Source organism: Myxocyprinus asiaticus, chromosome 19 (assembly GCF_019703515.2).
Source record: "Myxocyprinus asiaticus isolate MX2 ecotype Aquarium Trade chromosome 19, UBuf_Myxa_2, whole genome shotgun sequence".
In the NCBI taxonomy this organism is placed as follows: domain Eukaryota; kingdom Metazoa; phylum Chordata; class Actinopteri; order Cypriniformes; family Catostomidae; genus Myxocyprinus; species Myxocyprinus asiaticus.
This window is the reverse complement of record NC_059362.1, coordinates 43,444,164-43,464,826: the sequence shown is the minus strand read 5'-3', so window position 1 is coordinate 43,464,826 and position 20,663 is coordinate 43,444,164. Positions and strand designations below refer to the sequence as shown.

Below are 20,663 nucleotides of genomic sequence, written 5' to 3'. Positions count from 1 at the left end.
GCAGACCAGAGGTGGAATTCAACTGTTCAAGGATTTCTTTCCTCTCATATAATTAAATAATTTCAATACAAATAAATATTGTATGTCAATTTACGTATTTATTTGGTTAGTAGCCAAGTAAAAGCTGGATAATGTACAGTCTGCCAGTTGTTATTGCAGGGTAATGTCAGGGTTTATTTTGCTATAACAACCGCTGACTGTACATCAGGGCATGCAGGTACTAGACCCCTTAGACCTGGACATGCTGTAGGCTACACTATCCCTTACTTATATCATTTAAATAGCATACCACGTAGCTTGTCAAGGGTGTTAGAACGCATTTCTTTCTCAATGGAATTTTAGACAAACGGAGGTGAGCGCATAACCTGAAATATCGAAAACCCCTGATCTAGTTTGTGTTGCAGTATCATGCTGAAATAATTAACGAAAACTGATTGACCGTGCACAAAAAATGTCAGTCTCTGGGGGACGATTAAAAACCCGAAAACCCCTTTCTGTCTGTTGCTGATGTAAAATAACGCTCACTGCTCTGCTGTTTGTAAACCCTGTCAAAGACAAAACCTTCAGCACTTTTCAGTATCAAGTGTATGTTTGTCAATGACCAGCAGATGGCGCACTGGACTACCTCAATGCATCATCACTGAAGCGTCTTTAAAGCTCGCGTCATAAAAGACAGCCGAGGATCATTTGCCACCGCTCCTTTGCCTTTGAGATAAGGTCTGCTTAAAGCACCGACATAGATAATAAAATGGACCAACAAATGGCATTCTTTTATTTATTTAGTGAATAAAAAGTTGCAAAAACGCTATGATAGGTTGACAAACTCTATACGACGGTTTGCAAATGGATAGATCCTCATAAAAAGGTTTGTGAACAGTTTTTCACACGATCTATAAATTAATTCATATTTAGTTTAGTACTTTGCACAACTGTTTCCATAAAATTCCAAGTCACGCGTTGACTTCTGTAAAATAGCAGACTGCATTTGCTAAACGTTCACTTCATCTGTAGTTGATGATGGAGCTCGTGAACGCGGAAGTCTCAGCTAATCCCCCCGCAGCAGGTTTACATTCAACCCAAAGTCAACACACTTAACATTAGGAATTCACTAAATCATCGCGTTACAGCACACACACACAGACAAACACAGTAAAGGGAATCACCGATTATTCTATGAGCTTTAAGTTTACAGTGAGTGAGTGGAGAGAGAGAGAGAGAGAGAGAGAGAGAGAGAGAGAGAGAGAGAGAGAGAGAGAGAGAGAGAGAGAGATGAGATCTTCACTCTTCACTTGAATGCACTCGTTACACAGGGATCAGCGCGCGAACATGCTGTGGAAACTAGTGGAAAATGTCAAGTATGAAGATATATATGAGGTAACGACGAGACAAACTGCATTCAGTGTTTTTGCATTGTATGATTTCTATAACAACAACAAAATAAGTTTCATTTGGCCTCTATATAGGCTATATTTGTTTGTTTGTTTTTGTGGTATAAGGTGTAGTCTATGCTGGTTATTGTAAAGAACTGATGATATTCGTTATTATAAATTAGTATTTAAAATGAAAAAAAAAAAACGTTGATTTTAAAATATTTTGTAATATTCAAATTTTGTATCTTCCGTTTTTAAGTAGTATTTGATTAATTATATAATTTTGTTATCATTGGCTTCTTAAATTGCAGACTTCCTTTGGATGGGGGTTGGGGGACTGTTTTGGCAGGTTACTTTTTATCCTTTAAATATGATTTTCCACTTATTTCCATTTATTTGTGTTTCGTCCCACGTGTAATTGAGAAACTTAGTCATATTACATTATGAAAGCTGTGAAAAAAAAAAAAAAAAAAAAAAACTACGTGTTGCCACGCATTATTTTTGTTGCACGTTTATACAAGTCTAATTTATTTATTTTTTTATTTATTTATTTTTTATTTATTTTTTTATGGCATGCCGTTGGTAATTTTTAAGAGTATAAAAAACTTGCCATCAAAGCAAAGATAAACTGGAAAATCCGTAAGCAAAACTCATAGAGCTTGTTTTTATTTTAATGAGACACTTCTTAAGAGTTACTAATAAGAGAAACAATCGCATTCTCGCATCCAGAGAATCAGGAGGAGAGGACTCACTGTCACGCGTGGAAGTCCCGTGGATTTCCCTGAATGAGCTCGAGCTCGTGGGAGATACTTATGGTGGTTTTTTGGAAAAGCCTCGCGGGATGCCGACCCAGAGAGTCACACATGGCTTTTCTCTCACAGTCACCGTCACGCGTGTAATTAAACGCTTCGACCCCAGCCCGTGAAATCGTCCATTATACGAGCTATTTAATGGGGCACCATTAGTGGAGGACTTTAAACTGTCGCCTGGTTTCATTACTGCCGGTAGAACCGGTTTCATCATCTAAAATGTATTTAATGATTTATCTATCAGATTTTACCTTTATAGCTTCACCCCGTTATTAATTAATTTATTAGGGACAGCTTAAACAACCATAAATATAATCAAAGTGATTGAGTATAACAGGATTGTACGCATATTGTGTGCGTCAAAGAACCAGGCCTGCTTAAACACGCTTGTGTTGAGTGTTATGATGTTAAAGTGTATAGTTTGATGGTGAGTATGGAATAGTAAGAGAATAGTTTGAGTAGCTATGATGGTTATGGTGGGTAAGTCTAGTTGTTCTGCCTTTGCAAAATGACGCAGAATTTAAACATGCAAACTGATGAAGAAATTTGTAGTGTTTATCATCAGTGTCCTGTGGCGGAATGTTTCATTCTGTTAGTGTGAGTATAGTGGTTATTATGGTTTTGGAAAAGTGAGAGTACATAGTGAATATAGTGGTTGTGAATGAGGCCTCAGTCCCATCTGCTCTTTAAAGCAGCTGATTCCGGCGATTCATTTGTTCTGGATGGAGATAAATTGACTCGGTCTGCACACACAACAATAACATAAAAGACAACAATAGCAAAAGAAAGAGGTCCAGACCCTTGAACGTTGGACCACTAACAGAGAGGGGAATAAAACAGAGCACGAGTGTTTCCTCCTCCTGAATGGACGTCACTTACAGCAGCAGCGCCTTCACGCTCCGCCGCTCCCCACTGCTTTAAGTATTCCCGCAATATTAGAGGAGTCATGAATAACAATTATTCTGAGGAGGTGTAGTGAAGCGCTCGGACGGAGCATCACACTCTGGATCAGAGCGGCGGATCAGGAAGAACGGAATCGAGAAGTGTTCTGTAGGAGAGTCATTTGAGCTTAAAACAGAAGTTTTGCTCCGTGCGGTCATGAGGAGTTGAGAGAGGAGCTTTCTTCAGGCGAGTTTGTGTTGTGTTGTTGCGTCTCTCATCTCTCCACGACCGACCTCGCGTGTTTTTCTGCCCAGATGTTAGTACACACGTATTCCTCCACGGTGAGTCTGTGCTCCGAGGATCAAATAGCCTACTTTCTTGTAACTACTACATGGTAAAATACACCAGACAAAAGGTAGCAAATGGGTTTGGTTCTTGTATGGCTAGTAGCCTATTGAAGCTCGGTAACTTTAAACCTGTAGTCGTTTTGTGTAATTATAGCTACAGTCTGCTCTATATTGCTTTGGGGTTTTATTAAGGACTTATGTACAAGTGTATCCGTTTGAATATATATAAATGATCCTGAACGCTTCTTTGGGATCATTTCGGACGATGGTATTTGTTCGTTGACCTCAAAAGATGCTTTCGATATTGTAAGATCCTTCCGAGCAGCCAGGCATTCAAAACATTTATTCAAAATCTCAGAACATTGAAACAAATATTTGCATATGGTCGTTTGTAATCGTGTTTTAATAATCTTTTCCCGTTCTAAGGACCGCCATGACGGTGTACCGAGCCACAGTTCCAGACTGTCCCAGCTGGGCTCGGTCTCTCAGGGTCCGTATTCCAGCGCTCCGCCACTCTCTCACACTCCTTCCTCGGACTTCCAACCGCCGTACTTTCCCCCGCCGTACCAGCCGCTGCCGTATCACCAGAGTCAGGACCCGTACTCACACGTCAGTGACCCGTACTCTCTGAACGCCCTTCACCAGCAACAACAGCACCCATGGGGCTCCCGTCAGCGGCAGGATGTGCATGGCACGGAGAGCGGAGCTTTACTGCCGCAGCCTAGAGCTTCTTTACCGCAGCTCTCCGGTTTGGACCCCAGGCGGGACTACTCGACCGTGCGCCGACCGGACGTGCTGCTCCACTCCACACACCATGGTCTCGAGGCGGGGATGGGAGACGGTCTGTCCCTGCATGGCCTTGCGCACGGAATGGAGGATATACAGGTCGGTTAAGAGTTGTTTTATTTCTTTACTGCTGATGGGTAGTGACCCATATTTTGGGATAAAAAAACAATAATATTTTAGATTACACATAATACGTGGAATAATCAATTTAGAGTTTTTTTTTTTATTGTTATTGTTGTTGCTGCTGTTAAAACTTACAATTAAAATAAACAGAAAACCCGTTTATTCAACAAATCTATTTAGTTTTAATTATATTTTAAATCACTGTTTTTTTGCAGTAGAGCCACCTTTTTTTTTTTTTTTTTTTTAGCTCTATAGATTTTAGCATGTCATCTGACCTGATAACATAAAAATTTTGTGACACATTAGAAACATTTTGACCGATTTTAATTCAAACTACCTACATTTTTTGTTGTAGAGCTCACTATTTAGGCGCACTAGCCAAGGCAATAATTAGATGTTGCGGTAATCACATTTTTGAGACTGTATTTTAAAGTCATAAATAACATTTGAAATTATTACAATGAGGCCTATACGTCGAGAAAGATCAATCTGTCAAACCACAGACTACAGTACATTCTAAAAAGTCCGTAAACGAAAACTTTCCAGCAAATCTGCACAGCTCACATTTGTAACCATCTGTTTTTGATCAATATATCTCTGCACACATCACGTCTAATTTTGTCAATGGACACGTTACTGCGTAATGTACATTTTAAACAGAGGCCTGTCCCAGTTCAGTTGACTGGACAATGAGCCTCTGCCTCGCTTCTTAAACTGACACATTATTCAGCAGGATATAAACACAAACGAGAATTTCTCTATTTATTTATATTTTAATAAAGGGAGAAAATTCAAGAGGGTCTAACATAAGTGGCATGTGGTGGAGTCTTTAATTCTGTCCCGATTAAATCCAGGTTCTTATCTGGTTTTACCTTTCTTTACTAAGCAAGACCATGAAGAAAAATCATTAAGGAAAATGAAATGGTAAATTATAATTCTGCACGATTTGTTTGTCAAAGCTAAAGGTATTAGAGAGACGTTTAATAAAAACACGTTTTTAACTGCTGATGTTCACTATTTTGGTTAATTTTCGAAGTGTCAACGTTTAATCCACTGATATTTCAAATTTTTTTATTTTATTTATTTATTTATTTATTTTAATTAAAAAGAAGAGTATGCAACGTATCTTTCTTTTATCTGAATTTCGACTATTGGTTGTAAGTTTTCTACCAAATATTACAGCATTTTAAAAGTTTTCTCACCATACTGTGATTTTTAGGCTCTGGAGGATGCAAACAGCGGGATGAACATCCTGGATCAGTCAGTCATTAAAAAAGGTAAACGAAAGAATTACTAAGAATTACGTCAGTACTCTATTTACGTTATTGTGCGAAAAAGAAAGTTGAGCAAATTAACGCTTCGTTTTGGAACACGGGCTGCTGATATGAATCTCTGTTTTATGGACTTAGAGCAAAAAGTCGTTTCAGGTGAACACACCTTAGCACACCTATTACGCATGTGCTGAACCTCATCTGAGATTCAAATGATGTCACCTGCTTATTCTCTAAAGGTTTGACGCCCAGCCCAAGTGGAACTGAAAGCTTGTATAATCATATTGGTTGTGATGATCGAACTGGTAATCACAGCAAGGAATGTATTTTTGTATTGATTAATTTCATGTATTTTTTTATTTTATTTTTTATTAATAATATCCTTTCCTACCTTGAGATATCTTAACGTTAGCACACATTTCAAATTTTGTTGGACAAAAACTGGCAAACATGACCGTGAAAATCAACAGTTCACCACAAATGTATTGATATAGCTACTTTTTCTACAGATGTTTTGACATATTTACTCTCAGATAAGACTTTTGTTCAGTCAGTAGATCTCCAGCAACACTCCCTGGGCTCGTGTTAATATTTGTCCGTTATGAGGGACATTTGCCGGTAATTTAGTTAACGGAACACTGGCCTCCCAGAGGAGACGGCCTTTAAGTGGCCGTTGTGATGGATGGGTTTCTGAGCGCAGCTCTCGTGAGCTCGTTTACAGCTCGTTTTCTCTATTATCCCCTGTAGAGATCTCCGCAGGCTCGAGCGCTCGTTACTCCATTAGGAAACATCGTTTGACGTCGTGTGCATAGTGACTGGGAGGGTGTAAGGTTTGAAAAATGGGTGGTTACTGTTATTAGGAGTGTCAATCAGAAATCGATAATAATAGATGTGTGTAGTAAATAGTGCTGAAATGTCACTATTTTCACAGCACCTTGTGAGCGCAAAGCTGACAGGAAAGAAGATAAAAACGACACACGCTCACGACGAAATCGTATGGATTCATACGACTTTCCAAAATTTGGCTAATTCCTATGATATGACTGCGCTCCTATGAATTCGTACGGCTTTCACTACAGCCAATGACGTCGCTGGACATGTTTCCATCTAATACACAACAATTACTTGCTTCTGTCACACACAACAATCATACAAATAACCAACTCGTAAAATATGTACGAATTTTCATGAAACTGGGTTGGATAAAAATGTAGGTACCTGACAACATTTGTAGGCTAAATGCAATGCCGAAAAAATGTACATGACAAACGTTACAGCCACAAATTGGGCAAACAGAGATTTTGATACAGACAGCTGGCAACATGCAGGGGAAAGATTATCAATTAGAACAAAAGACTACAGGCTTTTCTTACAATTTGCACCCATGGACGATCCTGTCTTTCTTTCCATTATAGCAACAGGAGCACGCGCTGGCAGCTCCGGGCACGTGCGGCGTGACCCGGACCAGCCGAGGGCTCGCGCTCATGGCGCTTTAATTTGCCAATATATCATATTACATAATATTTGCACGGTCTAGGGCTATCTATACTGGCCTTGCACATTATTTTACATTAATAACAATCTCTTCATTCGAGATCATGCACAGTAGAATTAATTAATTTTCCGTCTGGTCTGTAAATAGCCTTCTTTTTCTTATTAAAGCATACAGTGTTCAAAGTGTTCGGCTAAATCATAATTCCCAAATCATTCCCATGTGAGTAGGTCTATATTTTAGAACAGAGATTAATATATGCATGTCTGTTCCTCTCGAACAGTTCCAGTTCCACACAAGAGCGTCGCTTCTCTCATGATGAACAAAGATGGTCTAATCGGCGGGATCACCGTGAACGCCAACGAAGTCTTCTGCTCGGTGCCCGGTCGCCTGTCGCTTCTCAGCTCCACTTCCAAATATAAAGTGACGGTTGGCGAGGTCCAGCGGCGCCTCTCTCCGCCAGAGTGCCTGAATGCCTCTCTGCTCGGTGGGGTTCTGCGGAGGTGAGAGCAACTGTATACCCGCCAGAATCCACATTATAAGCAAAACCAGAGGTCAATGCATTGAAAAAGAAAATCTAATATTCAGTCTAAAACTCTGACCACATCTGCCTTTACTTGCAGTTCTGTTCTGAAGTAATATGAAAGACATTTAAGCTATAAATGTGATCCATGAACAATAAAATGTTCTTATAGAATCTGCCGTAAAGAATGCAGTTGTCGCTTTGAACTTGCCGAATCAGCGGACGTTGAGATTTTTTTTATCTAGCCTAAAAAGAGGTTTTAAAACTGCTCCTACCAATAACAAGTCTGTTTTCCTTTTCATTGAATGTTTTGTTGACAATCCTTCATAAAACAAGCGTCTAACGCATATGTTCATTTTCTTATCAGAGCGAAGTCGAAAAATGGAGGTAGATCACTGAGGGAAAAGCTGGAGAAAATCGGCTTAAATTTGCCCGCGGGGCGTCGCAAAGCAGCGAACGTCACTTTACTGACGTCTCTGGTAGAAGGTAAAGCAAGACATCTTATTCTTATTCTCCTGTTTACTCATTCTCCATATCCTGGATTTATACCATAAGGTGTTGGGAGTTAAGGCCCGTCAAGTGAGCAAAGAAACAATAAAATACAGTATAACGGAATACCAACACGTTAACTATAGGGTACAATGGGGCTAAAGGCTCCATTGATTTTATTTTCTCCCAAAACACTAAACAGCAACAAAAACTACCACAGTACTTTCCTAAACACCTGTTTGTGACTATGCACTGCAAAATTTTCCTGATTCATGAGATATTTGCGTGTGGTGTCTAAAGGTTGATTTTGAGACAATTTGATGTCATTTTTTAATATTTTTTTAAATGTTGCAAATTTATGTAAAATCCCTGAAATTAACATTTATTTTGAGGCAAAATGGCTTTCAGATTTGTTCAAGATCATTAAATCAAAAGTTGATTAAATCAAAAGTTGAACTGTCCAATAAGTGAAAGAATGGTATTTGGGGTAAAAGGCCCCCCTGTTGCAGGGGCTAAAGGCCCTTATATAAAGCTGCTGGGGTTATAAATCATGTTCAAAGTGGGCTCACACTGACTGATCCAATCTCAATGGAGATTCATTTGTTTATACAATACTTGAGATGTTAACCGGAAATCGTGCACCCTTTTCTGAAGTAGTTAGTGTCGTAATGTTACTCAAAAAAGCATCCTGCTGTCTCAAAGTTATTTGCATTAGTTGACAAATTGTGCACTATAACTATTGCCCCTATATCTACACAATAGATGTTTTACTCCTCACCACCTTTCTTTAAAAAAACGAATTTTAATAAAAACAACCTTCCATTATTATTTCTTTTCACACAAATTATGTTTCTCCATCGATATTCAATAAAAAGAAATACATTTTTCGGTCTTGATACATTATTTATTATTTATTATTATCATTATTATTCCATTATACTATTATTTGTTTAGATGTTAAACGCGGAAATCCCGGATAATTTGAAAATTTTATTTAGCATTAAAATGGAGAGGACTTACGATTGCCGCTTTAAACACACGCTAAAAACAGAATAAATTAATTTTCTTCTTAACTTTCTCTATAATCGGACATTTAAGAGAGCGAGCGCACTGCTAATTTTATTTATTTATTTATTTATTATTATTATTATTATATCGTGTTGCTTTGGCGATGCAAATTTATAACCAATACAGAAGCGTGGGCTAAAAGCATTTTTGTAAGCAATGCTGCTAATTTTATATAATTATTTTTATAGCCTGATTGTTGCTGCACTGCGATTTTCATTTGGTTAATATCCCTCTCTAGTTCAGTTCAATCGCAGCAGTTGTATTTAGTTTAAAATATTTCAGGGGAAAATGTGAAGCTATTCATGTTTTACTGTATTGTTTTTATTTCCTTTTCGTTTCCAGGGGAAGCTGTTCATTTGGCTCGGGATTTTGGCTACATTTGTGAAACTGAATTTCCCACAAAGGCCGTGTCTGAATATCTGAACAGACAGCACACAGATCCCAATGAACTGCACTCACGAAAAAACATGCTGCTCGCCACAAAGTACGTACATAATGTGTCACAAAGTGTTTGTTTCATGTTTAACTGAGACTTTTTTTTTTTTACTTTGGAAGCTGGCAAATGCCTACCGCTCTCGTCTGAACAAATGTGTGGGCACATTTCGAGGTGAATGTTGAATCCACCACGGATTTCTGGGGAGCGTGTCGTTTTGATGGCTGTCGGCTTAGTGCCTGGTGCGTTTTGACACGTTTAGCTGGTTTCTAATGAGGCAGTTCAGGTCCAGCTGAAACACGCGTCTCTTATCCATCTCAGCCTGGCACCGAGCTAGAAACTCATTATATTTAAGTGAAATGTTTCAAGTCTTAAAGTGCCAGCTTTCCCCCTGAAGTTTCGCCTAAGGTCGTCTCTCCTCCCTCGCCTCGTCTTTCACAGTCTGTCTGTCAAAGTCCCGTCAGTCAGCCCGCGCCCCCGCCCTTGCACGCGCCTCGGGCACACGCGTCCTGTAGCTTTGGAATGAGAGAGAGGCGCACTGCGCTCTCCCGACTGGACAACAAGACTGTTTGTGGTTCTGAGCCGCGAAAGCGAATGTGGGTCAAAATCTGACAAGCCCAGACAACTGCAGATGCCGCAGCAGGGTTCTGCAACACTGCCAGTTGGAGGCATTTGAACCGTTTGTAACAAATTACATGTTAGAGATTGAAGTATGAACGCTTTCTCAGATTCTTATTTGGGAGATTATATCACACTTCAAAGCAATCTTGCTGCTGTGAAGCAAACAAGGATTTAATTTGAATAATAATTAAAAAAAATAATTAAAAAATTCATGTAGTTGGTACACTGTAAATAGGCCTACTAATAGTTATCTAAAATAAAATAAAAATTGTTGACTCAACTTAAGCTTTATTTATACTATACTTACTAGTTTTGATTAAGTTGCAGTTACTCTCTAAACCCTAAAGTTGCCATTAATAAAAACTAATCAAGTGGTCCTAATTAAACAGTACTTGAAATGTCACATTTTGGAATCATAACTCTTAACTCATATTTAGTCCTTTCAGATGGAAAACATTTATACATACAAATGATGCGATCCAAAGTGCATTTGAACAGCGGTGAAACACTTTCTTATGATGTGTTACATTCATACGAGCACACAGAGAAGTAAGTTTGAAGTAAGTTTGGAGCAGAAGAAATAGAAATAAACCTTGTGTAAATTGTCAGCTTTATGCTAAGTTAAAATGCTATTTCTAGCCATTCGACATGCACATGTTACCAGACACGATCATATTTTTTTATCAAGAAAATTCACGTTGGATCATAATTTCTTTTTTCTAGTAAGACCTTTGATATTAGGGCAAAAATCATATTCTTGATAATAATTTTTGTATTGTTTTCCTGTAAAAATACCTAAAAATCCTTAAAACAAGATCAATTAGATTTATCTTGTTTTAGAAACAACACTGCATAAGATATTTAGGTTTTTCAGAGAATGTATTTTTAACATGTGTATTTTGTCTTACTGTACTGGCAGAGTTTTAATAGTCAAAACAAGTGAAAAAATCTGCCAGTGCTGAAGAAGTAATCCAAAGTATTTAGAATACGTTACTGACCTTGAGTAATCTAACGGAATACGTTACAAATGACATTTTACAGCATGTATTCTGTAATCTGTAGTGGAATACATTTCAAAAGCAACCCTCCCAACCCTGTATATATATATATATATATATATATATATATATATATATATATATATATATATATATATATACATAAATTCTTTAAACTTTGGTTTCGAGTACAACTAACTCAAAATTATCAAGTACAAAATTACAGCTGTGTGGAATACCCATAAGCCCTTGAAAAATACAAGTATATAGTTTTTATGATTATTGTTGTTGTTTTGTTGTAGTTGGTTGATAGCTGTGATTTGTGTGAAGTCACCATTAGGGTGACTAGTGTTACCTCTGGTGAACTTGGAGCATCTTAAATTTAAGTCATTCTTCTCCACTCAACTATACTTTACAAGAGTGCAGATTTAAATGCACAAAAAAGTACTAAGGGGAATCCAATGTGCCATATTGCTAATCTAGAGTCCAGTCAAAATTGTCCTTTTACTGTATATGACGTGCTGTAACTTTGTTTAAATAATTAAATAATAATAAAAAAAGATACTATAATCACAGATGAGTTAAGTTTACTTGTAACTAGCAAACTGTACTTAAATAATTAAAGGCATAGTTCACCCAAAAAATGAAAATTCTCTCATCATTTCCTCACCCTCATTCTTTCTTCTGCAGAACACAAATGAAGATTTTTAGAAGAATATCTCAGCTCTGTTGGTCCTAACAATGCAAGTGAATAGTGATCAGGCCTTTGAAGCTCCAAAAATCACATCAATGAAACATAAAAAATAATCCATATGACCAAATCTATATCTTCAGAAGTGATATGGTAGATGTGGGTGAGAAACGGATAAAAATGTAAGTCCTTTCTTACTCTAAATCTCCAATTTGTACTTTCACTTTTACATCTGAAAGCCACATGTGGTGCCTGTTTAGTTCCACTTTCACATCTGAAAGTGAATGTGGAGATTTAGAGTAAAAAAGGGCTTAAATATTGATCTGTCTCAAGATATCAAGATAAGGTCAACTAACTCGATTTTACAGTGTAAATGTCCCAATTATTTTATTTGACATTTTACCCTTTCAAGCATCAGAGAGTAGTCTTGACATTATCAACATTATTGGATACTTACTTTGGTCAAAATACTCACAAGATACTGGTCCAGATGTTTAAACAGTTTGAGACACATGGAGGTCAAATGTTGAGAGGTCATTAATGTACAGGCAGATGTTGGGTCATATGGGTACACAGCTAGATGTTTTGCCTATATTATTTCAATAATCAAAGCAGAAAAAAGGCATGAACATTTAGAGCACTATCACTTTCAGAAAGTGAAATGTGCTGAGGATGAAATATTCCCCATAATGGCAGATAAAGACACTCTCCCAGTAGACTGGAAGTTGAATTGATGACTTTATTCTAATAGACAGCTTGCTCTCAAAAGCAGAAATATACTTTAATGTGCATTGCGCTGACAATTATTATTACGATGCATGGCCAGTACATGTGCAGAGCAAGTTGGAGAGTTCCCTTTAAGAGATACATTAATCATTTTTAGGAAAAATATTTAAGAGACCAAAGAGCATGTGATTAGGGATGAGAAATATACCTTCACCCATAAACTCCATTGCAGGCCTGTACCTGTCAGAGCACTTGCCAGAGCAAGTGTTTTCCATTTCCATTCCATCTACTACTCTTATTAAGAATATCTAATGAAATCACATTGTTGTCTGATATAATTTAAGCAGTCCTCCTGATTTACTTTTGAATTTATGACAGTGTGTATTATTTGTGAGAGTTCCATATATTGTACTTCTTTTGATATTTTCAAAAATGTCTTATCGGTTTTATCTGGTATTCTTATCTGTTTTATTTTAAATGTTAAAATGGTGTAGTCATGGTGTGTTGGTTATTCATGAATAAGGGTTTTTGAGTTGCTACAGTGGTGGCTTTGATATTATGTATGTGCTCTTTTTATAATCAATATTTCACACTAGGTTAAAAAAAATATGTAGATCAATATACAGTATTATGAAAAAGAGAATGAATTGACAGTCCTTTGTAGCCTCTTAATGGAATCGGGGTTGGTGTCTGTTCCATTTCCATGTTTAATTCAATTTATGACAAATTCATTTCTTGAAAAATGTATGCAGTAATCCACGAGCAAGACTGTCACATTTCCTGAACTGATACAGAGTCAAGATCAAGCACATACTCTCTGATATGTTCTGATATTAGTGAATGAAGAATTTGTTATGCTTGATGTACCAGGAGTAATATTATGATATTCTCTGATTGGATCACAGCTATACAGATGATAAAGACACTGAATGAAAGAATGTACTGGTGCAACTGTGACTGATCCGAACTGTTCGAAAACCCACTTGCCATAGGCAGAGCACGTCCTTACCACACACTGTACCATTAGCAGAGAGCAATGCGTTTATATCAGTCATTGTCCAGAGATGGAAGCTCGAGTCGCACTTAAGGCGCAAAAAAAAAAAAAAAAAAAAAATTCTAATCGACTCGGACTCGTAAACAATTGACTTGAGACTTGACTTGGACTCGAAATCATAGACTCGTGAAAAACACAAATCATTTTGCGACTGTTTTCCCGCCGGTGCGACTATAGAGTTGGCCAACTCTCCCTCTCTCTCCGTTTATGCGCTGCCGTTTTCTGTTAAGCGATATCAAATGGCATATGCATCAAAAGTGGAATGAATATTCGCTGCTCGGATCAATGGTCAGTGCATCCCGAGCGCAGAGCAGCGCCGCTTACACGTCTCGTGGACCGGTCTCGAGTTCTGAACATCACAGCTCACATTACAGCGCTGCGAGGACCAGTGAGAAACACGGCGCAGAAACGGCCTGACAAAACTGCATTGACGCTGTTAAAACACAGTGACATGCACAGACATAAATTAGCAGACTTTATCATGAATTTACTATATAACACTAATTGTACTGACTGTAGTATTTTAGGCAGAAATATATTCATAATAAATATTATATTACTACTATAGCTCTATTAAATTTATACTAGGCTTTATTAGGGAAGTGAGGGAATATCATTATAAAAAATGTTTTTATATTTAAATTTTGTATTTATAATTTTAAATGCGTTTAGGATACTGTTTTTCTTTACAAAAACACCACAGTTTGTTATATTTTCATAAGGGCAAATGCAAAATAGAATAAAGGGCTTTAAAGCCCTAAAGATTTATGGAAAAAGCTAGTTTTCCATTTGTGTCAGATCTGTTCTCTTTTAATGCCAAAAACAAATAAATAAATAAAATGGATAGTTTGATTGTTTCCTGAATAAAAATAAAATCCATGATTAAAGTAAAACCTTATGTACTTTATTAGACAAGTTTAAATAAATAAACAAGGCAATCCCTTAAGGTAGTCAGTTATAATATTTCAAGATTGAATTAGCCTTATTCAGGGTTTATTAAACTAAACAGCTGCAGATAAAGAACTACTGCCAAAAAAAAGAAAAAGAAAAAAAAAAAAAAAAGACTTGACTTGGACTTGTGATCAAAGACTTGAGACTTGACTTACAGTAGACTTGGCCTTGAAAGACTTGAGACTTGACTTGGACCTCAGGGACCTCAGTAAACATGTCTGTCATTGTCATGTTAAGTCAAGGTTATTTTCCTACAGGGTAAGAACAAAAGTGTAGTTCAACAACAATAAATAGATAAGCAGTTTAAATACATGTTTGGAATACATATCTATAGTAACTTTAAATTAGCCTCTAATTCTTTACTTAATACTCAGGCTAATGTCAATCTGAAAAGACAGTAAACATGATTTTTTCAACTAAACTGAAATTGCTAATAAAAAGAGTGTTGTCTGTAATTCCGGGTTTGATACAAGTTAAGATCAGTTGATAGCATTTGTGGCATAATACTGAATACCACAAAAATTAATTCTAACTTGCCCCTCCTTTAAAAAAAAGAAGCAAAAATCTGGGTTAGAGTGGGGCACTTACAATGGAAGTGAATGGGGACAATCCGTAAACGTTAAAATATTAACTGTTTTAAAATAATAGTTACAAGACGTACACAATATGCATGTTAACATGATTTTAGTGTGATAAAATCACTTACTAACCTTTTCTGTGTAAAGTTATAGACAATTTTACAACTTTGATGTCATGATGTAATGTCAACAAACCCTAAAACCCTAAAGTGACTATAAAAATGTCAATTTAAACAACTTTACAGGTCAAATAATACATTTGTTTTAACAGAAGAATTAATGCAAGTGCTTTTATAAAATGATAAGCTTCACATTTCTGCCTTTAAACCTTCAAAAAATTGGCCCCATTCACTTCCATTGTAAGTGCCTCAATGTAACTTCGATTGGTGCTTTTTTTTTTTAAGAAAAGGAGGGACGAGTCGAAATTCATTTTTGTGGTATTCAACATTACGCCACAAATGCTGTCAATTGAGCTTAACTTATATTGAACCCAGAATATTCTTTTAACTGATGAAATTCAACTCATCATCTCTGTCTCTTTCCTTCTCTTCCCTTCAGGCAGTTGTGTAAGGAGTTTACAGACCTGTTGGCTCAGGATCGTACGCCACTGGGAAACTCTCGGCCTTCGCCCATCCTGGAGCCAGGAATCCAGAGCTGCCTGTCACACTTCAGCTTCATCACACACGGCTTTGGTTCTCCAGCCATCTGTGCCGCCCTCACGGCTTTGCAGAACTACCTGACTGAAGCCCTTAAAGGTCTCGACAAGATGTTCCTGAACAACCCCACTTCCAACCGACACACACCTGGAGATGGACCCGGCTCTAAAGGCGGTGAAAAAGAGGAAAAGCATAGGAAATGAATTGTGGAAATACATCGGTGCAGGATATCAAGGAAGGAGGGGCTTCAAACATAATTGGAGATGTTCAGAGATTCTATAAACTAGTTTTATGACATTGCGTTTTACATTCTGGTGTGAAATGGAAAACAGATTATGGACAAATGAAAGGAATGCTACATTAATAGAGACTGGAGGACACATCTCTGCTGTGACACGTTCACCATCTTCATCTCATCGTGTGCAAATGTTTGAGGAGTGTGTGCGTGTGCTTTTGTGTATAAAAGTATGACATATTACGGCTGTCCTTTAGAAACTTGCTCATGAATTTGATAACTAATATTTGTGTTCGTGAGTGCAATGGTCAGCATACAGAAGGACAGGTTTCCTCTGAATATCGTTGGGTACACTTTTAACTATTATATTAAATTATACTTACAAATATACAAAATTATAGCTACAATCCATACAACAATCATGCTATCAAAAAGTGGTTGTCAAATTAACAATTTGCTCCACATAAATTTCAAAGAGAGACAATGTGTTTCAAATATAACAAATTTAGTAATAAATGCAGCAATGATATTATGAGCGTTAGCCAAAAAGAGGCTGTAAAAGTGTAAAAAGTGTCATACAGTCCAGTCACAAATGTTGACATCAAATAAAAGTGAGACTGAATTCATACAGCTGTTCAATTCAGTCAGAACTGCCTCATAGCATAACCGTCCATATACAATACACACATCATATTTTTATAATCACAGCTTTTTCTCAATCAATCCATTCATATACATAGAATAAGTCAAACTTTTGACCTAAGGTTTTGTTTTTTTCTGGGCCGATTTTTCTCTTAAAACCACCTGGACCATATTCAGAATAACTCAGTGGCTTAAACAGGGGCGTAGATTCTGGGGGGGGATGGGGGGAGGTAACCCCCTAATAATCAAAACAAGCAAGTACAAACCCCCCCCCCCACACACACACACACAATATTTATACCATGATCAATGGAAACATTAAATGCTTCATGCTGCAACCCCCCAAATGTTCAAGCCAAATCTACAACCTTGGGCTTAAAGGTTCAGAAATTTACAGTAGAGCAATTCGGTTGCATTTCTTTGTATTTGAAACTGCTGTTGCTTGTGCTGTCTTAATTTCTGTGAAAATGTGAGGACATTTTCAGTGAGTGAGCCTACTTTTAACATGGCAATCAAGTTGGTTGACCAACTAAAATCATAATTGTTTCAATGATATTTCATCTGTTGCTTAACTATTTACTTAATAGGCCTACTTACATTTGCACAGACCAAATCATCATGGACAAAAATCACGTTTTATGGCCTAAATATAGTTTATTTGTTTTAAAAACCCTACTTCATCTGAATGGAAGCTTGCTTTGACCATGGTGTCGAAAGTGTCACACAAAGACTTTTGAAAACAGCCATAAAAATTGTCCATAATTTTATAGACATTCTTATAGGCTGCATGTAACTGAGGTAAGGACAGGTGACCGCGCGTACTGGAACACGGCCACGCGCTCACCTCATTCTGTGCTCGTGGGCGCGCACTTTCTCAGTCCCGGAAGCTGGACTTTGTCAAATGTATTATTTGATATACTCTGTGTGAGGAAGGCTCTTTTATTTATGTTTGTATATATTTATTTATGCTTAATTTAATGGACGTTTGTACATAGGAACAGACTGGGTCGTCTATATGTGACTGTCTCTGTGCGTGGGTGAACGCTTGGTTTAGATAGCATCTTGTATTTTTATGTTTCATAGATAGGCCTACGGTGTCATGTGGTGAAGGGTAGAAGTTGGTTCTTGTCTGGTGATTTTCATTTACCTCGAAATAAGAATAAATCGTGTTTTATTGTAACTGTTGATGTGTGGTTACACTTATGTGGATCTGGTCTCAATAATGTGAAATTTATATTCAAATTATAAACACGCTCTGTTTACTTAAAAAAGAAATACAACTCTAGAATAAGTGTCCATGATTTCAGCATAACTACAAAATGTAATTTCAGATGCATAAACAGTATGCTCACCTAGTTCAATCACATCAGTCCCTGTAATTATTTTATTTAGATTTGCTCCCGTTGAAAGTTTTTCATTTTTAGACAGTCAAGAGGTCAGGATAAGTAGCCAGCCGGTTTGTTCTACCCCACAGGCGACCTCTTACAGCATCCGCATTGTGGAGGAGGATATTTTTGGTTAAAAAAGGAGCCTTAGCAAAACCACAGGATGCACTAAATAATATGAAAAATGTCACAAATTGCAGTTTTTGCCAATTGCCAATGATGCCACAGTGTTATTCACGATAGTATTACAACATAACCGATAGGCTACCGAAGAATAACGTATTAAGGCATCGAAAATTATTATCAAATATGTAGGCTAGAACTAAAAAATATCAATTAAAAACAAATATTCGTGTAGCCTAAACAATGTTTATAGTGGTTACAACAATTATTTTTATTATTACTATACATAAACATCTTGTATTTGTCTCATAATTACATTGACCTATATGCAATCAACAGAAAGCAAATAAAATAAAATAAACTCGGAAATGAAAATTCTGCAACTTCCTCGGTCTCATTTTAAACCAAGCAAAGAATGCCAAAAATGTATCGAAAACAATCGCTTGCAGGCGTGTGTCCGCGGTCGTGGCAGTAAAGTGAACTCGTATCCCGGCCGCAGGTCATACCCCCGCGAGTCCCCTTGCGCATCAGCTCGCGCTGGTGTATTTAATGCGGAGTAGCGCGTGGCCCGCGGGTTCCGTCGCGTGACTCGCCAAGCGTGAAGTATTGTGACCCAGGTGCAGCACCCGCATGTCCGCGAGCGACGTGGATCTCTACAAGATTCAGAGATTTCTCTTCAGCAGAAAAAAAAAAGACTAGCCTCGCACTCACCCACGGGACCTGAAACAACACAAGAAGAGATCTTTTATTCTTCACTCCAACCCCGTTCTTATTACCTCCAAAAGAAAAAAGAAAAAAAGATCGAACAAAAGCCCACAAGACCAAATCATATCTAGGCTAATATAATACGGGGTTTTAATATATAGTCAATAATAATAATTGATTTTTAAAACAAATGTTATTGTTTAATCATAAACCTCTAGTTGACAAAAGTCAGGATATGCATTTAACATGTACAAAACAATGGGTCTATTTAAAGTGTCAGGCCTATTTCATTGACACTTAAGAATTTGGCAGACACACCCCCCCCTTCCAAAAGCGTCTTAACTATGCAAGCTATACATTTTATTAATAGCTATTCTCTGGGAATCGAACCCATGACTGTTGACCTCTCTCATCAACCAGGCGATCAGCAGTTACAGAAATACTCAAACCAGCCCGTCTGGAACCAACAGTCATCCATGTGATTATCTAATCAGCCAATTGTGTGACAGCAGTGCATAAAATAAGGCAGATACGGGTCAGGAGCTTAAGTTAATTCACATCAACCATCAGAATGGGGAAAAATTTTGATCTCAGTGATTTGGACCATGGTATGATTGATGGTGCCTGTTATATACATTATATATATATATATATATATATATATATATATATATATATATATATATATATATATATATATATATAATGTATATAACACACACATATATATATATATGTGTGTGTGTATGTGTATATGTATATGTATGTGTGTGTATGTGTATGTGTATGTGTATATGTATATGTATATATATATATATATGTATATATATATATATGTATATATATATATATAGATATATGTATGTATATACATACATATATATATATATATATATATATATATATATATATATATATATATATATATATATATATATACATATATACATATACACATACATATATATATATACACACACACACACACACACACACACACACACACACACACACACACATATATATATATATATATATATATATATATATATATATATATATATATATATATATATATATATAATACATCATGACAAAAATGCGCAAATACAATGACAAAATTGGGAAAAATCGTAGTAGCCTAACACAAAATGAAATCTTTGATCGATTTCATGCTTAACATTAACTCCAAATGACAAGGTCACTAATCCCGGATAACACACTGTATGTCTCCAGTTGTCTGTTTTATCATCTGGAAAGCATCACGTTCTAATTAACATATAAATATCTTAAAAAGATCCGATTTACAAACATTCCAAATCTTAAACGAATCAAAAACATCTGCTTAATGTCGTATTGACATCCGAGACATACTTATTGACATACGCCTTATAGACATATTGCATATGAGCAAACAACGTAAAAAATACGTCTTCCAGATGTAAACGCACACATCAGATAGACATCTGGGTGATTTACGTGTGCTATCAGGGGACTCGGCGATCTAAGAGTAAATGAATCAGACTAATGGGTTTAAAACCTAGTGATGTAAGTCTCTTTTCCATCATCATATTTTTTTCGGGGATGCGAGGACGGAGAAGAGCCTTGTCTGAGCGCGGGTCGACGTGCGCGCTATCACAAAATTGACTAAAAATGGTTTATTCAGACACGCGCTGGGCGCGAGTAATTCCCGCTCAAGGCGCAT

The 20,663-nt window shown here is 36.9% G+C and overlaps 1 protein-coding gene across 2 annotated transcripts; it reads left to right on the top strand.

Annotated features, from left to right (window-relative positions):
* The first annotated feature begins 1,293 nt into the window (after nt 1-1,293).
* On the top strand, nt 1,294-17,914 carry LOC127409670 (transcription factor AP-2-beta-like). 2 transcript variants are annotated; one of them, XM_051644402.1, is made up of 7 exons: nt 1,294-1,374; nt 3,835-4,293; nt 5,537-5,594; nt 7,364-7,583; nt 7,971-8,089; nt 9,503-9,644; nt 15,771-17,914. In XM_051644402.1, exons 1-7 carry the CDS (start codon nt 1,294-1,296, stop codon nt 16,069-16,071), a joined length of 1,380 nt encoding a protein of 459 aa, XP_051500362.1. In that variant the 3' UTR covers nt 16,072-17,914. The 2 variants fall into 2 exon arrangements, with proteins under 2 accessions (XP_051500362.1, XP_051500363.1); XM_051644403.1 differs by lacking the exon at nt 1,294-1,374 and adding an exon at nt 3,159-3,402.
* Nucleotides 17,915-20,663: the final 2,749 nt, after the last annotated feature.